Below are 26,898 nucleotides of genomic sequence, written 5' to 3'. Positions count from 1 at the left end.
CATCATCATCGACATCATCATTAGTGACATCATCAGCGTCTTCATCTTCCTCTTCCTTGCAATCCATGCGATCATCCATCATCTTCCTTTTATATTCATTGTTAATTTTTTCTCGTCTGCAACTAACGACATCCTTATCATCGTCATCATCATCGTCATCGTCGTCTTCGTCATCATCATCATCATTAACATCGTCATTAATGCTGTCACCATCTTCATCATCGTCGTCACTTTTATTAACATCGTCATCGTCATCTTCATCATCAACAACATCGTCAACCTTGATACGAAGCGGTGCCAATGAACTGCATTACCGGCTGTACGAAGAGGTGCAGATCGGTGTTGTAGCTGCGGACATCCTCAAACATTCGAATCTCAGGTCGGTAATTGAGAAGGACATCACCCAACAGCTCCTCAAACAACAACAACAACAACAGCAACAACAACAACAACAGCAACAACAACAACAGCAACAAGACTTTGACAGCCAATTACAAACAGCCCTTCAACGATTGAGATTCAAAAATCTCGCCAAACTGACCTGCCCCCTGTCTTTAAATGAAAAAACCGGCCAAATAACCGTCGATGGTCGATTAGATAGAGAAGTGATGTGCGGAAGATCCGACGAATGTCGAATACGAATGGATGTCGTCATTCAGCCTATGATTTGGTTTAGGACGTTTAAAATTGAAATTGATTTAGCTGATATCAACGATCACGAACCGGTATTCGAACCGAATATTAGGTCGGTAATAAATATGATTTTTTAAATAGTCTTTCTATAGTTTTTTTTTCAAATTTTTCAAATTTTTCATTAATATTTCATTAACTATTTTAATACATGAAATGAAATAAAATTTTAGCGGTCTCTCAAAATTAAAAAAAAAACACATAAGCAGAGTGATCGAAACAGAGTTCGAAAGTAAATTTCATATATTAAAAACTACATCCAATAATTGAGAAAATTTTTTAAATCTACCTCAAATTTGGAAAAAATTTCACTTTCAACTTCTAAAAACTCTCCGACAATTTCTGATCTTCACATATTTCAACACGATGACCACACGCACACCAGCCAGACGATAAAAAGGTATAAAAAGTAGACACCGCACTACCATTTTTATGTCTGGCTCTGCCAAATTTAAATTTTATTCAGCCGTAAATTTTGATGGGAAATAAAATAAAATGTAAATTTTTCTTGCAACACTCTGCAACTAAATCACGGCGAAAGAACCTAATTATTCACGTCGCCACCACCAACCACGTACCTACCTACATATGATTCATACGTAATCCACTTATGCCAATCAATTTTCGTTAGTGCTCATTGTGGATTTTCGGAAAAAAAATTTTTTTCTAATCTATTTAATTATTCTTAAATTAGTTTAGACGAATTGTTTTTAATTGTTTAAATGATTTTTGTAGGACCATTGATCTGAGTGAATCATCAACCATTGGCACATCTATAATGTTGGATGGGGCGGTTGATATGGACTCTGAGGAACATTCTATAACCGCTTACATCGTCATCAACAGCGTCACAAGTGCGAACTCTGCTGGTAATGTCAGAGGGAAACAAGGTTTGTATGTTTGTGTTTGTATGTTTATGTATTTTTGTTTGAACGTATATGTTTTTTATGTGTTTGTATGTTTGTCTACGGTCAGATTATTTAGATGTTTGGATGCCGAGGTAACAAGTGGCTTTCCATAAATTTGAATTATTTTTATTTTTACGATTGAAAAGGCACAAAAGTGCTTTTGAAAAGTGTTTATAATTTTTAACACGTATTTTTACTGAACAAGCAAAAAAAATCTTTCGAGAAAAAATCTTTCTTGTGAGGGTCCCTGTTCCGTGGCGGACTCGAGGGATTAACCTTCTCTGCCCGCCTTGAAATCCGTCTCCGTGTTTGTCTGTTTGGTTTATATGTGTGTGTGTTTCACTATTTAAACGTTTTTAGTGGGAATATTAATACAGTAATTTGAGAGGAGAGGTCATTTATGGCTAGGTTTTTAGAGATTCCTTTCAAAAATTTCATTAATTTCGATATAATAGTTATTTCACTGCCATTGGTTTATTAATAATTTCAACAATAACATGTTTTTGTAGCGGAAATTGAAAGCAAATAGTAATGCAAATTTAATAAAGAATTTTTTTTCAGATCAGAACAAATCAAAGCCATCAAGAAAACTGTCGAAACAACAACAGCAGCAACAACAATTGTTGCAGCAATACCACCACCAACAACAACAACATCATCAACAACAACAGTATTTCACGGCAGAGGTCTACAAGCGACTTGACGGAGCCACCGACTTAAAACTCCTCCTCATCAAACAGATCGACAGAGAGCAATTCACCAACATCACTCTCTGGATAGCTGCCTTGGACGGGAATCGAACCCAGCCTCTTCCAACTTCATCATCTTCATCCACCTCATCACCGTCCGTACTCCAGTTAATTATTGTTGTGCTGGATGCCAACGATAATCCGCCGGTATTTGATAAAGAATCAACGAGCATACCGATATCTGAGAGCACACAGGTCGGCACTGAACTCGCCAGCCTCAAAGCCACCGACAAGGATGACGGCGACAACGCGCGAGTTTTTTATTATTTTTCAAACCACACGCTAGCCAAGCATAGCAAATACTTTTCTATCGATCCAAGAACCGGTTCTATTCGACTAACATCTCCTTTAGATCGAGAAACTATCCGCTCTCACCGACTGACTGTCATCGCCAGCGATTCTGCTTTGCAGCCGTTGACAGCAGAATCAGTAATAACTGTCATTGTACTGGATACAAATGACAACAAACCTGTGGTAAGAATGCAGACCCTTGAAAACGATGACGTAGTTGTGGCCAGTGTGGTTGAGAACGCGGCTGTTGGGACGTTTGTGGCACACGTTGTGGTCACTGATGCTGACAGTGATGAGAATGGAATGATTGCCGGTTGCCGGCTGGTCTCTGAAACTCATCTGGGTTCTGCGTTTGATCCTGCAAAGATGATGACCATGATGAATGATGAAAATCATGACGTCACAAACAAAAGAACACTTGATAAACAACAATTTCAACAACAAACACAACAGTATGAACAACAACAACCACAACAACAGTCGCGGCATGTCGGCTACAATGGTAACAAAATAAGTTTCTCCGATCAGAAAAAACAATCAAACCCATACCTCAGCAGCGAAACTCATTTTGAAATGAACCCACAACAAAACGACCAACCCAACTTCCAACAACAACAATTACACCCACAAAAACATCAACAACAACAATTACATCAACTACAATTACAACAACATCAGAAACGTCGTTTTACAATAAAGAGAACTGCCTCAGAAAGCGGCTACCAGATAGAAACGAATCAAGTTTTGGATAGAGAGGATGTCGCCAGGTTGGTTCATGTAAGATAAAATGACATTAATGTTTATAATTTTTTAAATTTCATACTAATGTAATTAATCTAATTTTATGTTTTTGAATATTGTTATAGTTGTGTGGTAGTGTATGAGTTTTTTAGTTGATGTAATTGCGATTTGCCACTGACATCAAATCAATCTAATTTGTTTGGTTTTTTGGCGTTTTGTTGATGTAGCTTACAGTAATATTTTATGATATTCTTGTTAATGTATTTTAAGTTATTAGCATTATTGTGAATGCAACGTAGTTGTAGTTGTGTTATATTTTTGATGCTGGTTGATGACGATGTCATTTTTAATGTTGCTGATGTTAATGTCGTTGATGTTATGGGTGATGTTATGTTATGTCGTTGTTGTTGTTGTGGTTAATGTTGTGGTTGTTGTTGTTGTTGATGTTATCAATGCGGTTGGTTTAATTATTGGAATGGCTAACAAATGTTTTAATAAAAATTTTCTTATTGCTTATACCATGTCTTACGGCTCAGTGTACTAATTTTTTAAGGCAATATCCTGCAGTTATTATATTTTTGGTTTTGTTGTCGCTGCTAGTAATTTTTTGCTGTTTTTGATATTGCTATTTTGTCTTTGTTTTTGTTATCGTTGCTGCTAAGTTTATGCGGTTTTTGATGTTGTTAATGTATCTATGTTTTAGTTGTCCTTGCAACTTTATATTCTTTGTCATTGTTGCTATTGTGTCTTTGCTGAATTAATTAATTAAGTGAATAATTAATTAATTAAATAATTAATTATTTTAGTCATTTATTTATTCATTACATAATATTTATTGAAACATTGTTATTGTAAAAGAATTGACAAATTCTTTGACGCGCCTATCGCGTGCATATTATCTGTTAATTAATTCTGTTCTGCTCATTTAGGATACGTCAGTCAGTCAGTTTTTCCATCTGGTAACATGTATACACACGCACGCACACATCCACACGCACACCCAAACACACATTTATACACACACACATATTCACACTAACATATACAACCATATTCATGTGTCAGTCTATTCTTCTGTAACACACACACACAACACACAAACACAGAGAAACGGATTTTCATACACATAGATACACACATTTACACACACATACTATACAACATACTAATAACCGTCTCGGGTTACATTTCATACGAGCCTCAACTTTTATTCCAATCAATTTTCGTACTTCCAAAGTTGAGTTCTATCAGATAAGTTACACCTTTTTTCTTCCTTCCTTCATCATTCTTTAATCCATTCTTTTATTCTTTAACCAAACGCAATTTCATTCCCTCACACACAGACGTGATTTCCCTAACTCACTCACTCACTCAGTCCATCCTCTTGTATCTTGCGATACAGAATAGATGTTTATTAAAACATTTTATGCCTTGATTATCATCGCAAATGTACTAGATGAAATTTAATCAAAACATTGTATCAGAGACATCAGAGAAAATTGAAATATTAATGACTCCAGTGCTTTGTGCCGTTAAAAACAACAAAATACTCCATCAGATTCTTTCATTAATTGGTTATAACAAACCTTTATATTACGTACAACTTTCTAAAACGTGTTGTTATATATTTTTTTTACTTTAGTATATGAATTTATGTAAATTTTCTCATAAATTTTTCAAGTTTATGGAAAGAAAAAAGAAGTGGTTTCTTCATCATATACTTTTTGCGCGCAAACAACATTCTTACTTACAGTAGAGCCATAGCAGTAAGAGTGTAAATCCTAATATAGATTCGATTAGCATATGCGTGTGCGAACGCATTTATGAATTTGCGACTGCGACCTCGCAACGCCACAGCTTCTGATTGGTTATTTATGTTTTTCTTATTACTTTTCTCTCCTCGTTCGCTACTCTGTTGGGCTGTTTTTGTTTGTTTTTGTTCTGTTTTAGAATTTACGTTCGTTTGTTGTTGTTTATTTTGTTGCAATCGTTTTTTAGTTTGTTTGTTTTTAGAATTTGAAATGTAGAAATGAGATTTTTTTGTTGTCGTTTTGGTAGATTATTTCCGTTGCATGATCCCTGCACGTTCATTCGATAAGAAAAGGTTGGATACGACATTCGGCGTCTTTCGTCACTATCATCTTCGCATTATTCAATTGTTATTTTTACAAGTTTGACATTTAATTCAAATTCAAGTCCGAATTAAATATTTTTGAATTTTTCTAAAAATTAAAAAACCTTTTATCACTTTAAAAAAAAATAAACAAAATATGACAGACAGACAGAATTAAATTCAATCTATTCGCAATGTTCTGACGTGTAATGCTTATCAACACGTCATCGTGACGTCATCATTAAGACGTATGCTGGAGTTCTGAAAAGTTTTTCTATTTTCGTCGCCACTCCTCTTCCTCTTTAAATAAAATTTCATTTGAATTTTTTTCTCATAACATTTTCATTATTTTATTCATTTATAATACAATTTGTTTATAAATAATTTCTATATAATTATTATTATTTTTTAACGAAAATAAAATTATTTCTCCTTCAACTACTAATAATACCAGCGGGATTGCCGTGAAATTGTTTTGGTTGAGTTTTCTAAACATTCAAAAATGCGGCGAATGTTATTCATATTTATCGCTCTGCCCAATATTACATTAGTTATTTCCATAAAAAAACCGCCAACCCCAGATCATAAATCTGCCTTTGTTTAAACGAGATTGTACAAAAAGCAAATTTTATTATTATTAATAATAATATAATAATAATATAATAATAATTAATAATAATAATATAACTATTATTATTAAAATAATTAATCTTATTTCGTTCTTTAACAGGTATCTTAACCTATACACCATTGTGCCATTCGTAATGATAATAATACTAGCAACGATAATACTAAATTAGTATATAGAAATATGGGTTGCAATGCAATTAAAAGTACTATTAATGAGGTGATTTAGCAGCACATAAATAACAACACACACATGACAACCGCACCAACATAACAACACATACAACAACATAATTATAATATTATAACTTTTAATAATAATAATACGAACAGTAATAATAATAATTTACTAAAAATATGTAAAAAATGCTAAAAGGTCTAATGGCGAGACACTGCTGCGACCAAGAACTTTAGTCAAAAAATACTGAAAAGTCTCACGACGAGACACTGCGAGCAAGAAAAAATCAGTCATTATCATATATAAGTCATTCATCATCGTTGAGCCTCTGTATATCTCGTTACGATTATTAACATTTACTAAAATGGAAAATGGTGGTAGTAATGGTTTTTATACTGTTATTATTATTATTCACGTACGCACACACGCACACACGTACACACATGTATATAATATATAAATGCTTATTTGGTTATTGTTAAGATTATTTTTGAGTATGACTTTTTGTATGGATGTGTGGGTATGTCTGTACATAAAGGCATTGAAAATCTATTAAAAAGTCTTCAGATTATTGCACAATAATTGTTATTGTTCATCAGTGGGATCATTTTTATGACATTTTGTCATTAATTTTTATTTAACACTAATAATATTAATGATTTCATTTAGATAGCTTAATGACCAGAATAAAATTGTTATCTCTTTTATTATTAATATTATTTTCATCGTTATTATTATAATAATAATAATTATCATTATTATTATTGCTATTTATTTATTTTTATCACTTCAACTTGAGAAATAGCATAATCGACACGAAGAAAAAGCCATTTGTGCGGTTTAAGTGGCGGGAAATTTTTATTTGTCTGCCTGAATGATTTGGTGAAATCTGAAATGAGGGCTTGTGGTTTGAGGATGACCACCAGAAAAATAATGATGGAAATGTCTGGTGTTATGTTAGTGTGATGGTCACACCTACAGAAGGAGTTGTGAAAATTTTATCTATAAGCTTAGTACAATAACAGTAGTAGGAATAGTTGCAGTAGTAGTAGCTTCTGTAGCAGTAGTAGCAGCAAGAGTGGTAGTAGTTGTAGTAGTAGTAGCAAAAGTGGTGGTAGTAGTAGTAGTTGTTGTAGTAGTAGTAGTAGTATCAACAGTAGTAGCAGCAAAAGTAGTAGTAGTTGTAGTATTTGTTGTCGTTGTTGTTGTTGTAGTGTTAGTAGTAGTAGCAGCAGCAGCAAGAGTAGTTGTAGATATATTATTTGTTGTTGTTGTTGTTGTTGTAGTTGTTGTTGTAGCAGTAGTAATAGCAGCAGTGGTGGTAGAAGCAGCAGCTATTAAGTTTGTTAAATGATTAAAATAATGGCCCTAAATATGTTGGATGAATTTGAATAATAATGAAATAAACAAAATATTAATAAAAATTATTACGAAACAGAATAGGAAATTTAGTTAAATAAAAAATTCAACCAATAAGAACGAAACTCCTACAAAAATAAAATGAAACGAAAGTACTCTGACCAGCGATTGATGCTTCCATCCATTCGTCCCATCAACGCTGATAATGATGACGGAGTTCAAAAGGTCATGAAATGACGTCATCATCCTGCTTGCACTTTTAGTTATTACTCAAAAAAGAAACAACTAACACTAAAGAGTAGTAACCGTGGTTTGAATTCTTCACGTAAACATTCCCTATTTATCGTAGTTTGCAACGCGCGACGCTTGTACGTACGTTCGTGCCAAACCAAATAACAAACTCGATCAAATAATATAAAATGTACCTTAACTTTTGATGTTATTAATCAACAGCATCAAGAAAAGCAGCTTTATTGTCGATTGTATCAATAAGCTATGTGCAGCAGAAGCAGTAGCTGCAACAGTAGCAATAGTAGCAGCAGAAGTAGTAGCAGCAATAGTAGCAGTAGTAGTAGCAGCAATAGTAGCAGTAGTTGTGGTATATTTTCTTGCGTTATAAGGTATAATACCCAGTAGAGTGCATTTTTTACTGTTCATCGAAGCAGTCCAACTGACGTTTGTTAGTACATTTATGCCTCTATACGCACGCTAGCATATTAATAAGTGTGTGCGTGTCTGTGTGTAAGTGTCTGTGTGTGTGTACATATGTATGTGTGTATGTATGTGTGTGTATGTATGTGTGTGTGTTTGTGCGTGTGTCTATTTTCTTTGTAGTTGAGGGTGTTTGTTTAGATGGGTGTTTTGCTTTAAGGTTCATGTGCGTTTTGTGTGCATGTATGTATGCATGCATGCATGTATGTATGTATGTGTGTATGTATGTATGTATGTGTGTGTGTATGTATGTATGTATGTATGTATATGTGTATGTGTGTGTGTGTAAGCTTGTGATGTGTGTATGATCAAGATCATCCTATTATAAAAATTACATATCTGGGAGTGTATTTGAAAATAAGATTACGCATATCTATTTGCGTGCTTCCTGCTAAGAAATGGTTATTAATGTTTCTTTAAATTGAAGTGTGCTTTGCTTACACGTTATGTTTTTCACAAACCTTTATTGTTTAAGAGTACCAATTAGCATGGTTTATATGATCGTATTTGTTGCTATGTGTTTTTGTAGTATTTTGTGTATTAAGATTTATTTGAAACTCGCTATGTATTTTTGTAGTATTTTGTGTATTAAGATTCATTTGAAATGATTTTTGCATGTCATTTTTTGTGTTTGTACATGCTCTGAGATTTTATCAGGTATTTCTTCGTATTATGTATTTTTAGATTTATACAAATTTTTCGACGATGTTTTTGTATGCTTCAAGTGTCTGAGCTACTTATTGTCAATAAATTTTTCCTATAACAATTTTGGGTATTTTTATGTTGTATATGTGTTCTTATTCATTCTTTGTGTTGTATTATATTGTATTGTATTGTATTGTATTGTATTGTATCGTATTGCATTGTATTGTATTGTATTATATTTTGTTTTTATTTATGTTGTAGTTTTTGTATTTATTTTTGCATCTCAATGGCAGTAATTTTTACCTATGTTGTGTTAAGCTTAAGATAACATCTTCTTTGTTTTTTGAACTAACACAAATTTATATATATTTTCTTATTTGATGGTATATATTAGTATAGTTATACTATAGATTTTAGTATATTTTATGTATACATCTTAGTTGTAATTTTTATGTATGCCGTCTTAGGCTTAAGTCGACACGTGTTATATTTTTCTATCTGGATTGCACGCCTCTTAGCTGTGTTCATCATTAAAAAGCTCTCAAAACGTTGTTTGCAATTTTCAAAACATCTTTCAATAGTCACATCATGTTTTGTTTCTGTCTTGTATTATTTGTATTTTTTAGATTGTTCCATGTTGCTGTATTGTATATTGTGTAATAGTGATTTTTGTTGTTTATTTTGTATGTTTTGTACACAATTTTTGTATGTTTCGCAATTTATTTTTGTATGTTTGTACAGTTTTTCATTTTGTTTTTTCTATTAAATTTTGTTTGTATGTTTTTCTTTAAGTCAGTTTTTGATTTTTGGTTTTTGTTTTGTTGTTTTTTTTTGTTCTTGAAATTATGAGGAAATAGTTTTCCCAATCACAAAAGTCGGTCTGGTCTAGTTGACGGTTTTGTTGAGAAATATTTCACTACCATCATCATTTTCTTCATTATCATCGTCGTTATCATCATTATCTTTTATCGCTGCCATCATCATCTTGTTCATCATCATCATCATCATCGCCTTGCTCCTCATCATCTTCATCATTGTCGTTTATATTATTGTAATCATCATTACTGCAAATATCATAATCTTTTTATCACATCACAATCACCACCGTTATTATCTTTGTCACCATCATCATCTTCATCTTCTTCTCCATCATCTTCTTTATCATCTTCATCCTAATCGTCGTCGTCGTCATCATCGTAATCTTCCTTTTTAATTTTTTCGAAGCAACTTTAGCCTCAGGCATGTGTTACTTGGCGAAATTTTAATAACAATGGCAAGCACTTACACATATTGTTGGCGTCATTGCTGTTGTAGTTAATGTTGTTGCTGATGGTGCTGCTGCTGTTGTTGTTGTTGCTGTTGATGTTGTTGTTGTTGTTGTTGTATATTTTTTTTCAGATGATGTTAATGGTTTTTGTAACATTAAAACATCAATAACAAATGTGATCTTGTAATAACATCAACCGCAAAACTATTATTGATATTCATGGAGTTTGGAATTAATTATTTATTTGAATTATTATTATTATAATTATTATTATTATTTATTATTTAAATTAGTTGTTAAATGAAAAATAAAACATTACTATTATAATTCAAACTCCAGAACAGTATACAAACTTGATTTTCATTTAAATATTTAAAGATTTAAAACAGATTTTTTTTAGAGCCATTTCTTCCTGGCTAATATAGACCAGCTCAACAATTTCTTTACCCATGAAATGTTAGCCAAGTCAAAAAACCATTCAATGCATTAGTTTGTATCTAACAATTTGTATTCATTTCTCGGCCAATTCTGTAACTTCAGTCATACATACACACACATACACATATTCATACATACGTTCTGAAAACATTGACACCAAAAATGTCAAAAAAATTAAATGAAAAAAAAAGAGAGCTGAAGAGAGAAGAAGAGTGGAAAAACTGGAATGAAATAATGAGAAAAGAGACAGTGGATGTACAAAAACTATATTCCCTCACACCACTTATCAATTATGACAATCTCTTCTGCCTACCTACCTATCAGACCAGTTAATTTCATAGACAGAGACATAAACAAAGAAAAGAAGAAAGGAGAGATAGAAAAAGAGAGAGGAAAAAGAGAGAATAAGAATAAAAGAGAGACTGTATATCTTTACCTTACTATTTCATTAAGGCAACCTCTTCCTCTTACCTACCTACCTGTCCAGTTGAAATTTACGACAGCCGAACGGTGGTTTCTCAGAGTTCTTCCTATTAGATTAACCCGAGATCCGCTAGCATGCTTTATAAGCCTTCTCTTTACTGGCTCGTATGATTGTGTGTGTTTGTTTGTGTTTTTGTGTGTGTGTGTATGTGTGGTGAATGGTTTATCAAAAATGTGTATGCGTATATCATTATCTATAGAAATACCTTTAATAATTATTCAACTATTTGTATATGTTTGCGTGTTCGTATGTGTGTTTATGTATGCATTTATGTTTGTGTACTTGTGTGTGTGTGTGTGTGTGTATGTATGTATGTGTGTATGTGTGTGTGTGTGTGTGTTGTGTGTGTGTGCCAAACGTGCTAATGTACGAAATACATCATATGCATTTAGCGCGCTGAATGTTTGCGATACACAGTCGTTTGTGTGTTTTATAAGGTGTGTATGTATATGTGCGCGTTGTTTAACATAGGGTGTGTAGTTCGTTTGTTGGTTGTTTGGCTGGTTGGTTGTTTGGTTGTTTGGCTGGTTGGTTGATTGATTGGTTGGTTGATTGGTTGGTTGATTGGTTGGCTGGTTAGATAATTGATTGTCTAATGAGTTTATTTCCTGGTTGGTCAATCGGTTGATTGATTGATTAACTTTGGTTGGATAACTTGTTCGTAGGTTGTTTGTTGTTCTGTTTAGTTGGTGAGTTAATTTATTGATTGATTAGTTTAATGTTTAATTGGCCAATTGGTTGTTTTGGTTGGTCAGTTGGCTGGTTGGTCAGTTGGCTGGTTGTTGTTCGATTGGTCGGTTGTAAATGTTAGTCTACGTTGGCTTGGCGCGATAATTGATGTTTACTTTGGCATATAAACTGAGATCCCGTCGGGTTTGCTGCCGAGAAATTTAAATACCCGTATAGCCTCGTCTCTCTTACTTTTTCACCATCTCTCCCTCTTTCACTCTCTCTCCCTTTCTCTCATTTTCCTTATTATTATTACTCTCTATGTTTTATTATCTGCACAATCTGTTCATTTGTTTCACTTCTTCAACTTTTTTCCTTTTGAAATTTCGTGGCCTTTTTGCTTATTTCTTTTGTTTTATTTTTCTATTTTGTTTCTTCTCAATTTCACTGACTTTTCCACTCCCATTCTCTCTCTCTCTTTTATCTCTCTTTCTCACTCTTTCTGTATCCTTTTTTATTTTTCCTTTGTTTTTTCACCTCTCCTCTTCTTTTTCTATCTTTCTATCTTTTTTTTCTCTATATCTCTGGCGTTGTGGTTTTCGAATTTTCTTTTCTCTTTTTTTTCACTGTTCCTCTTTTTCACTTTCTTTCTCTCTGTCTCTCTTTCTTTCTCTCTTTTTTCCTCTTTCTCTCTCTCTCTCTTCGTTCTTTCTTTTTTCTTCCCCTCGTCATTGCTCTCCCAATCTTCCTGAGATTTACCGCCATATGTTTCTTCTTGAATTTGTTATACTGTTCGTTTCTCTCAACAGCACACTTCATCTTAGTCCATGTTTCTCATTATAATTATTTATTTTTTGATGAAAATATTAATAATAATAACAATTATAATGTTATTATTTTTGTTATTATTATTTTGGTGTTGTTATTATTGTTGTTGTTATTCAGTTTAAAGAGATAACATTGCGCAAACAAAATGGTTATTTTGTATGTTCTAGGTTTTTGTATCTTTAGATAGTTGTTTGTATGTTTAGGTGTTTGTGTTTTACCCTGTTTGTATGTTTAGGTATTTGTGTTTTACCGTGTTTGTGTATTTGTACGCATAGGACATTGTCGTTGACTAAGACGAGAATTCTAATGAAATTTGAGATCGAGATACACAAAGGAATCGTAACGTAACATGTGTTGGTTCGTTTGATTGTTTGCTTACATATCTATTTATGTGTCCACCTGTTTTGTTTGAATGTTTTTCTATGTGTTTTTGTATGCTTTATGTATGTCTTTGTATGTTTTTTGTGTGGGGTTTGTATGTTTGTGTTTGATGTTTGTGTGCCATTGTTGTATGCGTATGTTTGCATTTGCATCATTTTGTATAGCTGGAATTTTGCATGTAAATTTTGTTTGTAAATTTTCTTGGCAAAGATGTAATTTGAAAATTGTATCTATGATTTTGTATTTTTTTAATTATCGTTGAAAATGAAAGTTGTTTCCAAAACCAAAAGAGCTGTTTGCCTTATAACGAGTTTTGTTTTAGTTTTTCGTTTCGTTTTTTTTTACAAAGTTTTACATCAGTTTGTATAAATTTGCGTGCAAATTACTAAGAAGATTTCTAAAAAGCACTGCATAATTTGTTGTTTGTTAGTTTGGGCGTTCAGATGCAGGCATAAATTTTTATTAGGATTATTATTTTTCATATTGTTTTCACATTTACTGGTGATGCAATCATCATGTATGCTTGCTTATATGTAAAACATACCCGAATTCTATTGGTATTCACAAGTGAAGTACGTTTTTGGGTATGAACTCCGCGGTACCGTTGGTATTTGTGCGTGCTTGTTTTTAGCAGGTCGGTATTTATTTTGCTGGCACACCAGGGAGGAGATGGAAATGCGTATAATATGAAATCGAAAAAATCCCGCTCTTCTATAATGATGCATCTTCACATCCAACCTCCCTCTCTCTCTCTCTCTTTCTCTCTTTCTCTCTCCCTCACACACACACTTCTTTTATTTATTTCTTTCTTCTCTCTTTCTTCTTTCGTTTACTAACCTCGTTTTTTCTGCTCTGTGTTTTTTCTTTGCTTTTCTACTTTATTCTCTCTCTCTTTTTCTTTCTTTCTCTCTTTTTTCTTCCCCTCTCTTTTTTATTTTCACTCTTTCTCTCTTTCTCACCTCATTTTCTAAATTTTTTTCACACTATTTTCATTTTCTCCTTTCCAAATTTTTTTTTCCCAATCCCATTTACTTTTTTTTCACAATTTTCATTTTTATTCTCCGCGTTGATGTCTGTCAAAAAAGTTTTGTAAAACTGTAAATGAGTGATATCAGTGTGTGCGTGTGTGCGTCCGTGCGTACGAGATTTTGTGGACGTGAAAGTGTATGCGTTTATGCGTGTGTGTGTGTAAAAGTTTGTGTTGATTTGTGTGCCTGTATGTGTGGATGTATGTGGGTATATAGGTCGTAAGATTTGGCATGTTTTATTTACACACATATGTGTGTGAGCGCGTGTGTGTATGTACTTGTGTACGTTCGTGTGTGCGTACGTGTGTGCGTGTGTATACAATAGGAGACAAATGAGTGAACGAACAAGAGGAAATAAATTTTTCTTCTCCATATAGTTAAGTAGAACAAAGTATTATTGATTGCCTCGCTATCCGGGCTCCATTCATTGCAACCAACTAGTTATCCGTATCCAGAGTCAGCATGCCAACCAGCCAGCCAGCGACACAATGCATGCAAGACTCTCTTCCATTCTCCATGCCCACATGCTCCGCACGTTATCTTCCTGCATTTTCATTTTATACGTGGATTTTGTCTAGATGTGTATGTATCTGTGTGTGTTTGTTTGTTTGTATGTGTGTGTGTTTGTTTACTGTTTGTGTATGTGTGTGTTTTTTAGTCTGTGTGTGTGTTTGTTTGCTCGTGTGTGTGTGTGTTTGTTTGCTCGTGTGTGTGTGTGTGTTTGCTCGTGTGTGTGTGTGTTTGTTTGCTCGTGTGTGTGTGTGTTTGTTTGCTCGTGTGTGTGTGTGTGTGTTTGTTTGCTCGTGTGTGTGTGTGTGTGTTTGTTTGCTCGTGTGTATGTGTGTGTTGTGTGTGTGGTGATTTTGTGTATGTGCCAGTGAATGTGAAGTTTTTTAAGTGGTGTATGTGCGCTTGTTTAACGTGCGCTTGGTTTATTATAAACACACACACAAACACAAACATACATACATACACATACGTAAAAATAAGACAAACATACAAATGATTCCAAAACAAACACATAAACTAAACTCTACAGAAGCACTTTGACCTTACCTTAAGCCAATCCAATACGGAAAACATACAAATACCCATTAAAATGAAATACAACATATACACATTCATGTATGGAATACATACATACACACATGAATACATACCTTTATACACACATACACACATTGTCTGTGTGTGCGTGTGCTTGTGTGCGTGTGTATAATGATGCTGCAATAACAATGTTGTTGCAGATGTGATTTTTGATGTGATGTATTGAACTCTCGGCCCAAATATGTTGAAATTTTCAAAGTTATTTAATAAATATCGCCCACAAAGTCATTTTTCAAAGATGTCAAGTAAATACTTTATGTTCATTTTATAAGTAAATAAATTTTGAAATATATTCTTATGTTAAATACATTGCTCTCCCTACATATGGTAATCTCTAGGATGTAAGTTATCTAAATTTTCAAATGAATTCAAGATTATATATGAACATTTTTTCTCTAGTTTTACCTTACCTTCCTCTTTCTTGTCTGTTCTGTTCTGTCCTTGGTCCCATTCTTTTTACTATTTATACCTATCCTATTTCTGAGCTAGAACTCTTTTAGGCAATCAACAATTTCAAAATGAGAAATCAATAATAATATTGATAATAATAATAATAATAATAATAATAATAATAACGTTATTTTTACGGCCAACATTTCAAAATTCTTTGAGTTTTGGCGCCAATTCATCAAAAAAAAAATCAAATAACGGCCGTGACATTTTTTTTAATAACACTATCAATTCTTCCGAATGAAATGTTTTTTTGCTGACACAAACACATCAATAACATCAATAATAACAACAACAACGACATCAATAACATTAACAACAACGTCATAAGCGTCAATAACAACAACATCAATTACATCAATAACAGCAACAATAACATCAATAATAACAACAACGACATCAATAGCATTAACAACAACAACATCAAAAACATTAACAACAACATCAATAACATCAATAACATAGCTAACAACAAAGACAACAACATCAATAACATTAACAACAACATCGACAATAACATAACGAACATTTTCATCAAAAAAAACTAATTTTACTCAAATAGCAGATGTTTCGCTACATTTTTTCATTCATTCAATTATTCATTCTTTCATTTATATATTTGTTTTTATTTGTTCATTCATTCATTCATTCATTCATTCATACAGCCATTCATTCATTCATTCGTTTATTCATTCATTAAACCCTTCCATCATCTATTTACATTTTCATTCCTTCGGCCCATTTAATACATTTATTGATTTGATTACACATTCTTCATATGATTTGTTCATTCATTCATGTTTCAATTTTTTTATTCTTTTATTCATTTATTAATTTAGTAAATCAGTCAATCTTTAAAAATTTTTCTAGTTTTTTCTTCTTTTTTAAAACTTACGATTTAATCTTCAAATAAATTTTTGAAGGAATAATTCTCTCTCTTTTCTCCCTTTTATCTCCTCTTCTCTTTTCTCTTCTTTTCTCTCTCTCTCTTGCCCTCTCTTACTCTCTTTATTTTCACAAAATAAATTGGTGCTTTTTCTGTAGACTTGATGTTGTTTTGGTGGTGGTGGTGGTGGTGGTGGTAGTAGCGGTAGTAGTAGTAGTAGAAGTTGTAAGAATTATAGTAGCAGCAATACTAACACTATTGAATGTAGTGGTAATAATAATAGTAGTAGTTTATATTAAAAAGCGTTGTTGAAAACATTAAGACACACACACCGGCGCGCCACGCGCACGCACACACACATACACGCGCACTAACAATAAAACAAACAACACCAAAACAGCAACAGCAACATTATAACAATACTAACACGTTCCAAAGAACGGCCCAACCATCAATCAGTGACTGAAGATAATTTAAAAGTTATAAATTGTGCGGTCCATGAATAACGAAGTCACATGTAAGGTAATGGTATTTTGGGGTATGTACACGCGTATATAGATAGTAACAATACACTGTTGTACAAAAAACATCATACACGTGTTGACATATATATATACGCAAATGTGTGTGAGTTACGTACGTACGTATGTGTGTGTGTGTGTGTGTGTTTGTTTGTGTAATGTTTGTTTGTGTGTGTGTGTTTGTGTATGTGTATGTATGTGTGTGTGTGTGTGTTATGTTTGTGTGTGTATATGTGAGTGAGTGACATTTAAACTTACATACAATTTGAAACAAAACATCCTACGACAAAACAAACGTAAATATACTAACATACAAATAAGGTACACACGCACATACACACACATACTCATAACTTTCACACATACACAAACATGCATACAAACAAACAAACTTCCACGCACACACAAACAAACATACAAACAAACAAACATACATACAAACAAACAAACAAACAAACATACAAACAAACAAACAAACAAACAAACAAACAAAATAAACAACAAAGATTACCAAATCACATACCCTCAATTACGTTCCATACAAAAACAGTCATTAATATTAATCACTAACACTACGTGTTCCTTCGTTATAAATAATTAATCAGGTAAATGTACGTACAAATACAGAAAGATCAAAATGTTCGACTACATTGGTGTACAAATATGCAAATTATACCTTCTTTCACTAATGTATATATATAATATAAATTAATTGTAGAAATGATTGTATGTTTATTTGCTACAACTGTTTACGTGTTTATTGTGGTGTAATTATTACACACACATACACAAACACACACGTATATACGAATAAAAAAGAGTGAGAGAAGGAGGGAGAAAGAGAGAGGGAGAAAGAGAGAGGTGGGAGAAAGAGAGAGAAAGAAAGACAAGCACGAAGTAAAAAGATGAAAAAGTATGATGATGGGGACGGACAGTTTAAAGTAGATAGAGAAGAAACATGAAGGAGAGAGAGAGAGAGAGAAAGAGAGCGAAAGACAAAGAGAAAGACTGAGAAAGAAAGAAAAGAAGCGAAAGAAGTTAGGACATGGGAGTTATTTTAGTTAGAGTTGGAAGTTTGTACATATATGCTTATAAAACGAACAGGCAACATTCAATTTTGTAACTACTTCCTAACAATATATAAGAAAAACCTAAACCGCATATACATGTAGACATGCATAAATACACACATACATACATACACACACACGAGCACCACACACACACACACACGCACAAACACACAAACATACACACACGCACGTACACACTCACACAAACTCCACACGTAATTATACGTGAATTCTCAGGAACCCAGCCCACATTCGGCAAATAAAAACGTAAAAATTTACGATGATGAAGGAAAAATTAAGTGGGGGTGAATATAAAATGGAGATAGTGGTGAAAACCAAAGAGAGAGAAAGAAAGAAAACAGGGTGAGTGAATGAGTGGGAGAAAGAGAGAGAGAGAGAGACAAAGAGAGAGAGAGAGAGAGAGTAAGAAAATGATGGAATGACGAAAGATAAAAAGAAAAAATGTAATCAGAAAAAAATCAGAATACTGAAAAACAAATTGCATACATCAACATTTATCAACAGAACAATAAAACGAAGGAGAGAGGAAAGGAGAGTGAATAGGAGTGAAAGAAAGAAAGAAAATCAGAACTGGAAGCAAGAAGATGGAAAGAAAGAAAGAGAAAAGATGAAAAGAGAGAGAGAAGATGGAGAAAGAGAGAGGCGTTGAGCGGTTTTTTTCCAATAAATTACCAACCGCCCATTGGTTAGGTATTCCAGCCAACTATTAGCGTTTGAATTATTCATTAGCCTGTGACGTCACGTCATGAATATTAATAAGGTTCTGCGCTAGTAATTTAAATAATACTTTATTTCTGGATTTTAAATTTCCAATGGTTAGGGCGGGATTATTATAATTTTTATAAATTGATTGATTGGTTGGATGTTTGATCGATTGCTGTTCATCTATTAATTCATTTATTTGTTCATTCATTCATTCATTTGTTTTTCATTCATGCATTCGTTCACTCAATTATTCATTCATTGATTGGCTGGTTTCTCGAAATTAAAAATGTCATAAATTTATTTCCACAAAAATGAAACAAAATAATGCAGTGGTGTGGCGTGGCGTGGCGTGGCGCGGTGTGAGTCTGCGCTGGATTATGATGAGCAAGAATGAATTCATAAATTGTTCAATGTGCTAGGGGAGATAAAACAACCAGAGGCTGTATTTAACTACGACTACTACTATTAATACAACAACAACTACTACTACTACTGCTGCTGCTGCTGCTGTACTGCAAGTACTACAACTACTTTACCATTACTACATCAATTAATACTACTAGTATTATTACTACAATTGTTATTACAGCTTTTTATTTTGCTTACTTAGTTTTTTCCCCTCTTTTATTTGTTTCGATTTCTTTTAATCAAACTAACTTATGTCTTCAATGAAGAATATTTATGAAAATGTGTGACACACACACACACACACAACACAACATACCTGCATACATGAATATTAATTAACAGCATACAGACACACGCCTACATATTTGCATCTTCACACGCTGACAAATTAATTCGAGAATAACTAATGATGGAGGAGGATAGTTACGAATAGCCAGTTAAGCGCTACATAATTTGTTATAATTTGTCACGAAAAGTGAATTAAGGTAACGTCTGCCGGAAATATGAGAGTTCTTTGTCTCTGTGTTACGCATGAAAGTTATTCTATGCCGCTGAGTTTTCGTCGCGTCGTTAATGACGTCATTGTCGTCATCATTCTCATCCTAATCATTGTTATCATCACTATCTTTTTATTATTATTATTGTTATTATTATTGTTATTATTATTATTATTATTATTATTACTACTACTACTACATTACCATTATTATTATAATTAGAATTAGTTCTATGGGTAGGAGAGGAATGTAAAAGTGAGGAATGGTGGTAAACTTTTAGAAGGAATAAGTAGGAGGTGTGCAAATAAAGTATGCAAATGAGATAATAATAAGTAGGAGGTGTGCAAATGAGATTTCTTTAAAGTGATTGAAGAAAATGAAGAAAGAGAAAGTCTTTGAGTGTATAGTTGGCAGATAGTTAGAACTTTAGCTATGGCGAAGTACTGGCTAATACAATCTGATTTCCTTACTTTATATAATGTCCTTAAGAAAGATTATTGAGAGATAATTATTATTAAAGATAGATAAAAGGTAGGACAGTTGTTTCAAAATGAGATACAGAAAATTTGATAAGGGTTGATAAGTGAATTACAATATCATGGATAAATGTCGTATTTGAGAGATTACAAAAGAGCACAAACAACAAACCAAACAAACAAACAACAACGGCAAACAACCAAACTAAATCCCTTCCACCCCTCAGTTACTCCATCTTAATATCCTGCCAAGATAGCGGCCGACCAGCTCTGACGACAGAATCGCAACTGATCGTCAACGTGGCAGACGTCAACGACAATGCGCCACGCTTCGACAAGTCCGAATACAAAACGGAAGTTATGGAGAACCTGCCCCACGAAACACCCCTCATCAAGGTCAAGGCCTTTGACTCGGACACAGGGCAAAACGCTGTGGTCTTTTACTACATTCTATCTGAGTTGGCGCACACAAGTAGCAGCCACAATCGCAACGACGACGACGACGACAAAGCTACAGTCGATGTTAGTAGCAAAAGTGGGATAAACACACGCAAAGAGGGCGCCGATAGTGTAGAAAATATTTTTAATGTTTTTGCTGTGCCATTAAATCAGCAAAAACATCAACAACAATCTCAACAACAATCTCAACAGCATCAACAACAATCTCAACAGCAACCTTTATTCAACACCAATATTTCAACGTTATCATCATTCCACAGCAATAACGGTGACGTCAATGTCAACAATAACAACAACAACAACAACAACAACGTCGACAACAACAACAACAAATTCGAAGCCACTGCATTCACGATAGACAGCGTGACAGGCGAGATACGAACGAAAATTTCATTAAATCGCGAACTGTTCGACCACTACACGCTGACTGTGGCTGCCGTGGATCGCGGCCTTTCATCTCAATCCTCCATCACGTCCATCTTCATCAAAGTTCTTGATCAGAATGATGAGAGACCGAAGTTATTGCCAGGAAGCGAGGTGTTCAGGGTACGAGAGAACTCGAAAGTTCCGTTAGTAATTGGAAGAATTCGATTCGTTGATGAAGATGAACCGCCTTATAATCGTTTCGAAATCGAAATTGTCAAGAATGTTGTTGGAGGTAATTTTGAAAATGTTGAAAAATACAACAACAACAATAAACAACTGAAACGACAACAATTTTTTGTTTGGCAACAACAACAGTCAACATCGAACAACATGGCTTCAACTGAAAACAACTTCAACACATTTTTGTCTAGAGGCAACAACAACAATACCTCTCAGCAATATGCACAACAAAATTCATTTTTTTCATCATCAGCAGCAACGGCATCAACAAAACCCTACACAACAACAACAATCAACAAAATTTTTAGCATCAACTCAACATCCGGTGAGTTGATTCTATTAGAGCCACTGGACAGAGAGACCGAGGAGGAGTATCACGTGATTGTTGTCGCTCGTGACGTCAGCGATCGGAAGCTGGCAACCACCGCAACGACAACTATCATTGTACGTTTTTTCTTCATTATTTTGAAGTTTTAGATGTTGTTGTTGTCGTTGTCGTCGTCGTTATGTTGTTATTGTTTTTGTTGTTGTTGTTGACGTCATGACGAAGCAAATGTTAGTAATGGGGACGATTTTATTATAAATGAATAAATAAATATGTATGCGTTTGAGTGTGTGTATGTTTTTGGTTTTGTGCGTCTGTGTATATGTACGCAAACAAATTTTTTTCAAACTTTTATACGCACACTCACACACACACTCACACACACACACACACACACAAAAGTAGCCGTAACAGCAGCAGCGACAACAGCCACAGCAGCAGAAGGAACAACAAAACCAGTAAAGCATTGAAAACTCAATTTAGGAATGAAATATATCGTGTCGACCTGGCAGTCATCATTTATTTAAAAAGCAGAAGGAGAACAAAATATGAAGGACGAAATACCTCTTCTATTACTATTGTCGTTATTTGTTAAATTATTTTAATTCTCTGAATAAAAGTCAGTAATTCCGTGTTAATGTTTTAATTACTGCATGTAAATGCAGTAATTAAAACATTAATGAATTAAAATTTTTTCTTCAATATTTTTTAGAGGCGTCAACAAAAAAAACACACAGTGCACGTAGATACACATGTGAAACAACGCATCACACACATACACACACACACACACTGCATTTAAAAGCCGGGAATCGTTTTGTAATCGAATGCGGTCTCTGCAATAATAATGCCAGGCACTTTACCGCCACACCATCGCGTGAGTGTTGCAAAACCACATTCAAATGTTGGAGAGTAGTAAAATTACACCTTCTTTTTTTGGCCCTCAGCTGGCGGGTCGCAATGAAGGGTTTCGCCGCCAATAGACTGCTGATGGTTCACGAATTTCTTCCTTCACAATCCAATTTGCTCATTGCTGGATCATTTAAGATCTTCTCCTATCTGTTTCATCCATGTCTTTCTGTCTTGAATCTTTGAACTTTCCTAATAGTCTGGCCGACCACTGCAGAACAAATTGTGCGGTAGTAGTGTCCCGTTCACTCTGGAGTCATGGCCGGACCACTGGACACGCCGTTGCTCAATCATTTCTTCAGTGGCCAGTTGACTTGAACGAGTTTCTGTCTTGTAGTCAAAGTTGAAAATAAATTGAAAAATACGAATTTTGTTATTTGCATTATCAGACATAAATTTATCATACATTTTTATTGTTCTATTTATTTGCGCAATTTTTTCTGTGATTGATTGATCGATTAATTGAACGATCGGCCGAGATTATCTGATTGATTCGCGACATACGCTAATCATCATTCATTCACTCAAGTATTCCATCATCATCTATCCATCTATCACTCATTCGTTTGTTCGTTCATTTAGTAATTTATTTATTCATTCATTCTCTTTTACATTCATTCATTCATCCATTTATTCAATCATCCATTCATCCAAAACATCATTCTTCCTGTCATAAATCACAGAGTTGAACGTTTACAGTTATAACAATGTCCAAAGGGTCGTTTCGGTTCATTACATGCGCACAAACACACAACAATTGAATAGCGTAATGGCTAAGAGGTTTGGCATTAATGTTATAGTGACAAGGTTTGAATACAAAGAAATCTCCACTTATCACATCCAACGTGTTGATACATGGAATGGATATCTAACCAATACTACAATTAATAATACTTATACTGAATAAGTAACATCAAAATGACAGTTAACAACATACATAGTAATTTTGTGCAAGTTATTCTACTAAAATACTTCATTTAATACTTTCATGAAATTATTATTTCAGTTAATTTCGTTTGTTTTAGACAAAAAATTGCATTTCTAAATTGATCGAAGGACAATAAAGGCAATAACCAAACAAAAATAATTGTAATAGTGGTATTGGAAAAATAAAAAGAAGAATAAGAAGATGAAAAATAAGACTAATAACAATAATAACACCTGCAACTGTTTAAAGATACGTTTGAGTAAAAGTGTCACGAAAAAAAAACTAATAACGCTAACTTGATAATAAAAAATAGACTAAATAACTAATAACTATAAACTAGACAGCAGCAACAACTACAGCAAAAACATTAACAATAACATCAACAACAACAACACAAAAATGACATTAACAACAACAACAATAACAACAGCGACGACGACGACAATAACAACAACAGCAATAGTATTAGTAATTATACTGTCTTCCTTGTTAAAGTTATTGAATGATAAAACCTAGTTATTGCACAACCGTCTGTCAGTTTAGTATTATCACTACAGACTTTATCGTTAATACTACAGCTACTGCAGATGCTTCGACATACATTTTGTGTTGCCAATAACGCCGCTACTACTTCTACTACTACTACTACTACTACTACTACTACTAATTTTACTACTACTATTACTACTACTACTTATACTATGACAACTACTAAAATTACTACCACTTCTACTAGTATTATCACAGCCACTAATCCTATTTTTATAGTTACTTCTCTCAGTGGATTTTGATGCTGTAGCAGCAGCATTGGTGGTTGTGGTAGTGGTAATAGCAGCAAGAGTAGTAGTTGTAGCAACAAGCAATGCCGTAATTCAGTCACTCTCACGGAGATATAAAATTTTCTAAAAAAAAAACGAATTAAAAATTGGCGAGATTATTTTCAGAGCTCTGAGACAAACATTTCTTTCAAAAAAAAGACGCCTTCTTTCTGATAAACTTTGACAAGTGAAAAACATAAAAAGATACGAAAATAAATTTATTTTTCTATTATTACTAGCCTGGCTATTAATAGACTTTCTCTACTTACAATTGTAAAGGAAAAGTATAGCGAAATATTTATCCAAAAGTGGCTTGTTTTTAGTTGTAATATTTTTTCCAAACAGCTATAAAACAGAAGCAACAGCAGTAATTGTAGTAGAAGCTGCAGTAGCAGTAGTAGTGGTAGTAAAATTAGTAGTAGCAGTTGTAGTAATGATGTTTGTAGTAGTAGTATTAGTAATAGTAGTCGTAGTAGTAGTAGTAGTAACAGAAGTAATGGCCGTTGTAGTAGTGGCTGCACTAATACCTACACAGTTGCTTTTACTTCTGACCGCTATGAGCAGAGCATTATAACAACATTAAATAAAACGTGTAACAACTTGGGGATAAACATTCATCACCACATACATACATACATACATACATACATACATACATACAAACATACATACATACATACATACATACATACATACATACATACATACATACATACATACATACATACATACATACATACATACATACATACATACATACATACATACATACATACATACATACTTACTAACATACATACAAACATACAAACATACGTATAAATATATACAAACAAACATACAAAAACAAACTCACAGGAGTGGTGGTTTCATTGAGAGCAGAGCAATTTTAAAACATTCATCACACATACGGTGTATTCCACCAGGTCTCCAAACAAAGATTGCAAACATACATACATGCATGCATACATACATACATACATACATACATACATACATACATACATACATACATACATACATACATACATACATACGTACATACATACATACATACATACATACATTCATGCATACATGCATACATACATACATACATACATATTACATTTATCACATACTTTGTTACATTGCAAAACTCTTCTTTAAGAATTCAGTAAAATATTCAACCAGGTACAAAAAATGCATTCTTTAACACCCTTTAAAATATGATACCTCAAAAATACTCACCGAAATACCTGATGTACTATACCATACTCTTTTGTCATGTTAATTTTATTTTCTTGTGTTAGAAAAATTTTATTTCAGATATGTTTTACATGAATATAAAAATATAGAGTTTATTTCTGTCATAAAGTTGTATGAAAGCTGATAAAAATCGACAAACATGCAACATTAAAATTATTATTGTTTTTTGCCATGAATAAAATAGCCATGTATTTATTCTAATTCATTATTTATTCATTAATTGATTGATTCATTCATTCATTCATTTATTTATTTCTTAATTCATTCATTCTTTCATTCATTCATTCATTCATTCATTCATTTGTATATTCATTCATTCGTTTGTTATATCAATAGTTTAATTTTAAATTTATTCATTCATTTAATTATTCATTCATTCAATCAATCATTACTTCATTCATTCATTTTTTCATTGACTTATTCATTCTTTCGATCATAAAGGACAATAATAACAAGAGCTAAACCTCGTCAACAGCAACAACATACACGCCACAACAACATACACACACATCACAACAACAACACACATCACCATAACAACAAAACATCACCATAACAATAACAACAACACACAACCACAACAACGACACCACAGGTGGATGACGTCAACGACAACGCGCCATCTATCATCCACCCACAGCCCAACAGCCACCACAACCGCCGCCACCCACGCGGCCGCTTGTCGACCATCTACATGCCTTCAACCACGCCGGCCAATCACGTCGTGACCCAATTAAAATCACTTGACCTAGATATCGGCCAAAACGCTATGGTGACTTTTAATATCCGAAACATTTGGAGGTTTGGCAAGTTCCCTGATGTAACATCGGCCGAGAAAAGGTTTGCCAGGTGCATGAGGCAAAAAATGATGACCAGGAAGAGGAATAAATCAAATAAAATGTTGACGACCTCAAAAGTTATGACGTCAGCTATGACGACGACGACGATGACGACGACGATGATGATGATGATGAAACCGGAAATAAAAGGAAGCGATGCGCATGGAAAAAATAAAAACGTGCTTCCCACATCACGAGGCAGTAAAATGCTGAATGACGAGGACATAACTGAAGATGACGACGACGACGATGATGATGATGATGACTATGACGATGATGACGATGATGATGACGATGATGGCGATGATGTTAAAGAAGGGAAAGACAATGGGAGAGATAAACACGAAAAGGGCAAAATTGACAACAACAACATCAATAACAACAATAATAACAACAATAGTAAAGTTGGCGAATTTATTGGTAATTGTTTCAACGACGTTATCAGCGCCGGTGGTGCTGATGATGATGGCACTAACAAAGATGATGATGATGATGATGATGACGACAATGATGGT

At 33.6% G+C, this 26,898-nt stretch overlaps 1 protein-coding gene across 1 annotated transcript; it reads left to right on the top strand.

Moving 5' to 3' along the window:
* Positions 1 to 200: 200 nt before the first annotated feature.
* HELRODRAFT_71181 (hypothetical protein) lies at positions 201 to 26,331 on the top strand (the record flags this gene model as incomplete). The annotated part of the gene is made up of 7 exons (XM_009032975.1): positions 201 to 745; positions 1,426 to 1,537; positions 2,270 to 2,988; positions 3,340 to 3,405; positions 20,479 to 20,723; positions 21,051 to 21,228; positions 26,193 to 26,331. Coding segments are annotated over 7 exons (2,004 nt in total), but the record flags the coding sequence as incomplete, so codon positions are not given.
* Between the last annotated feature and the right edge of the window lie 567 nt (positions 26,332 to 26,898).

Source organism: Helobdella robusta (genome assembly GCF_000326865.2).
Source record: "Helobdella robusta unplaced genomic scaffold HELROscaffold_9, whole genome shotgun sequence".
Lineage (NCBI taxonomy): Eukaryota > Metazoa > Annelida > Clitellata > Rhynchobdellida > Glossiphoniidae > Helobdella > Helobdella robusta.
The sequence above is the reverse complement of the archived record's forward strand: the minus strand, read 5'-3'. Positions and strand labels throughout refer to the sequence as shown.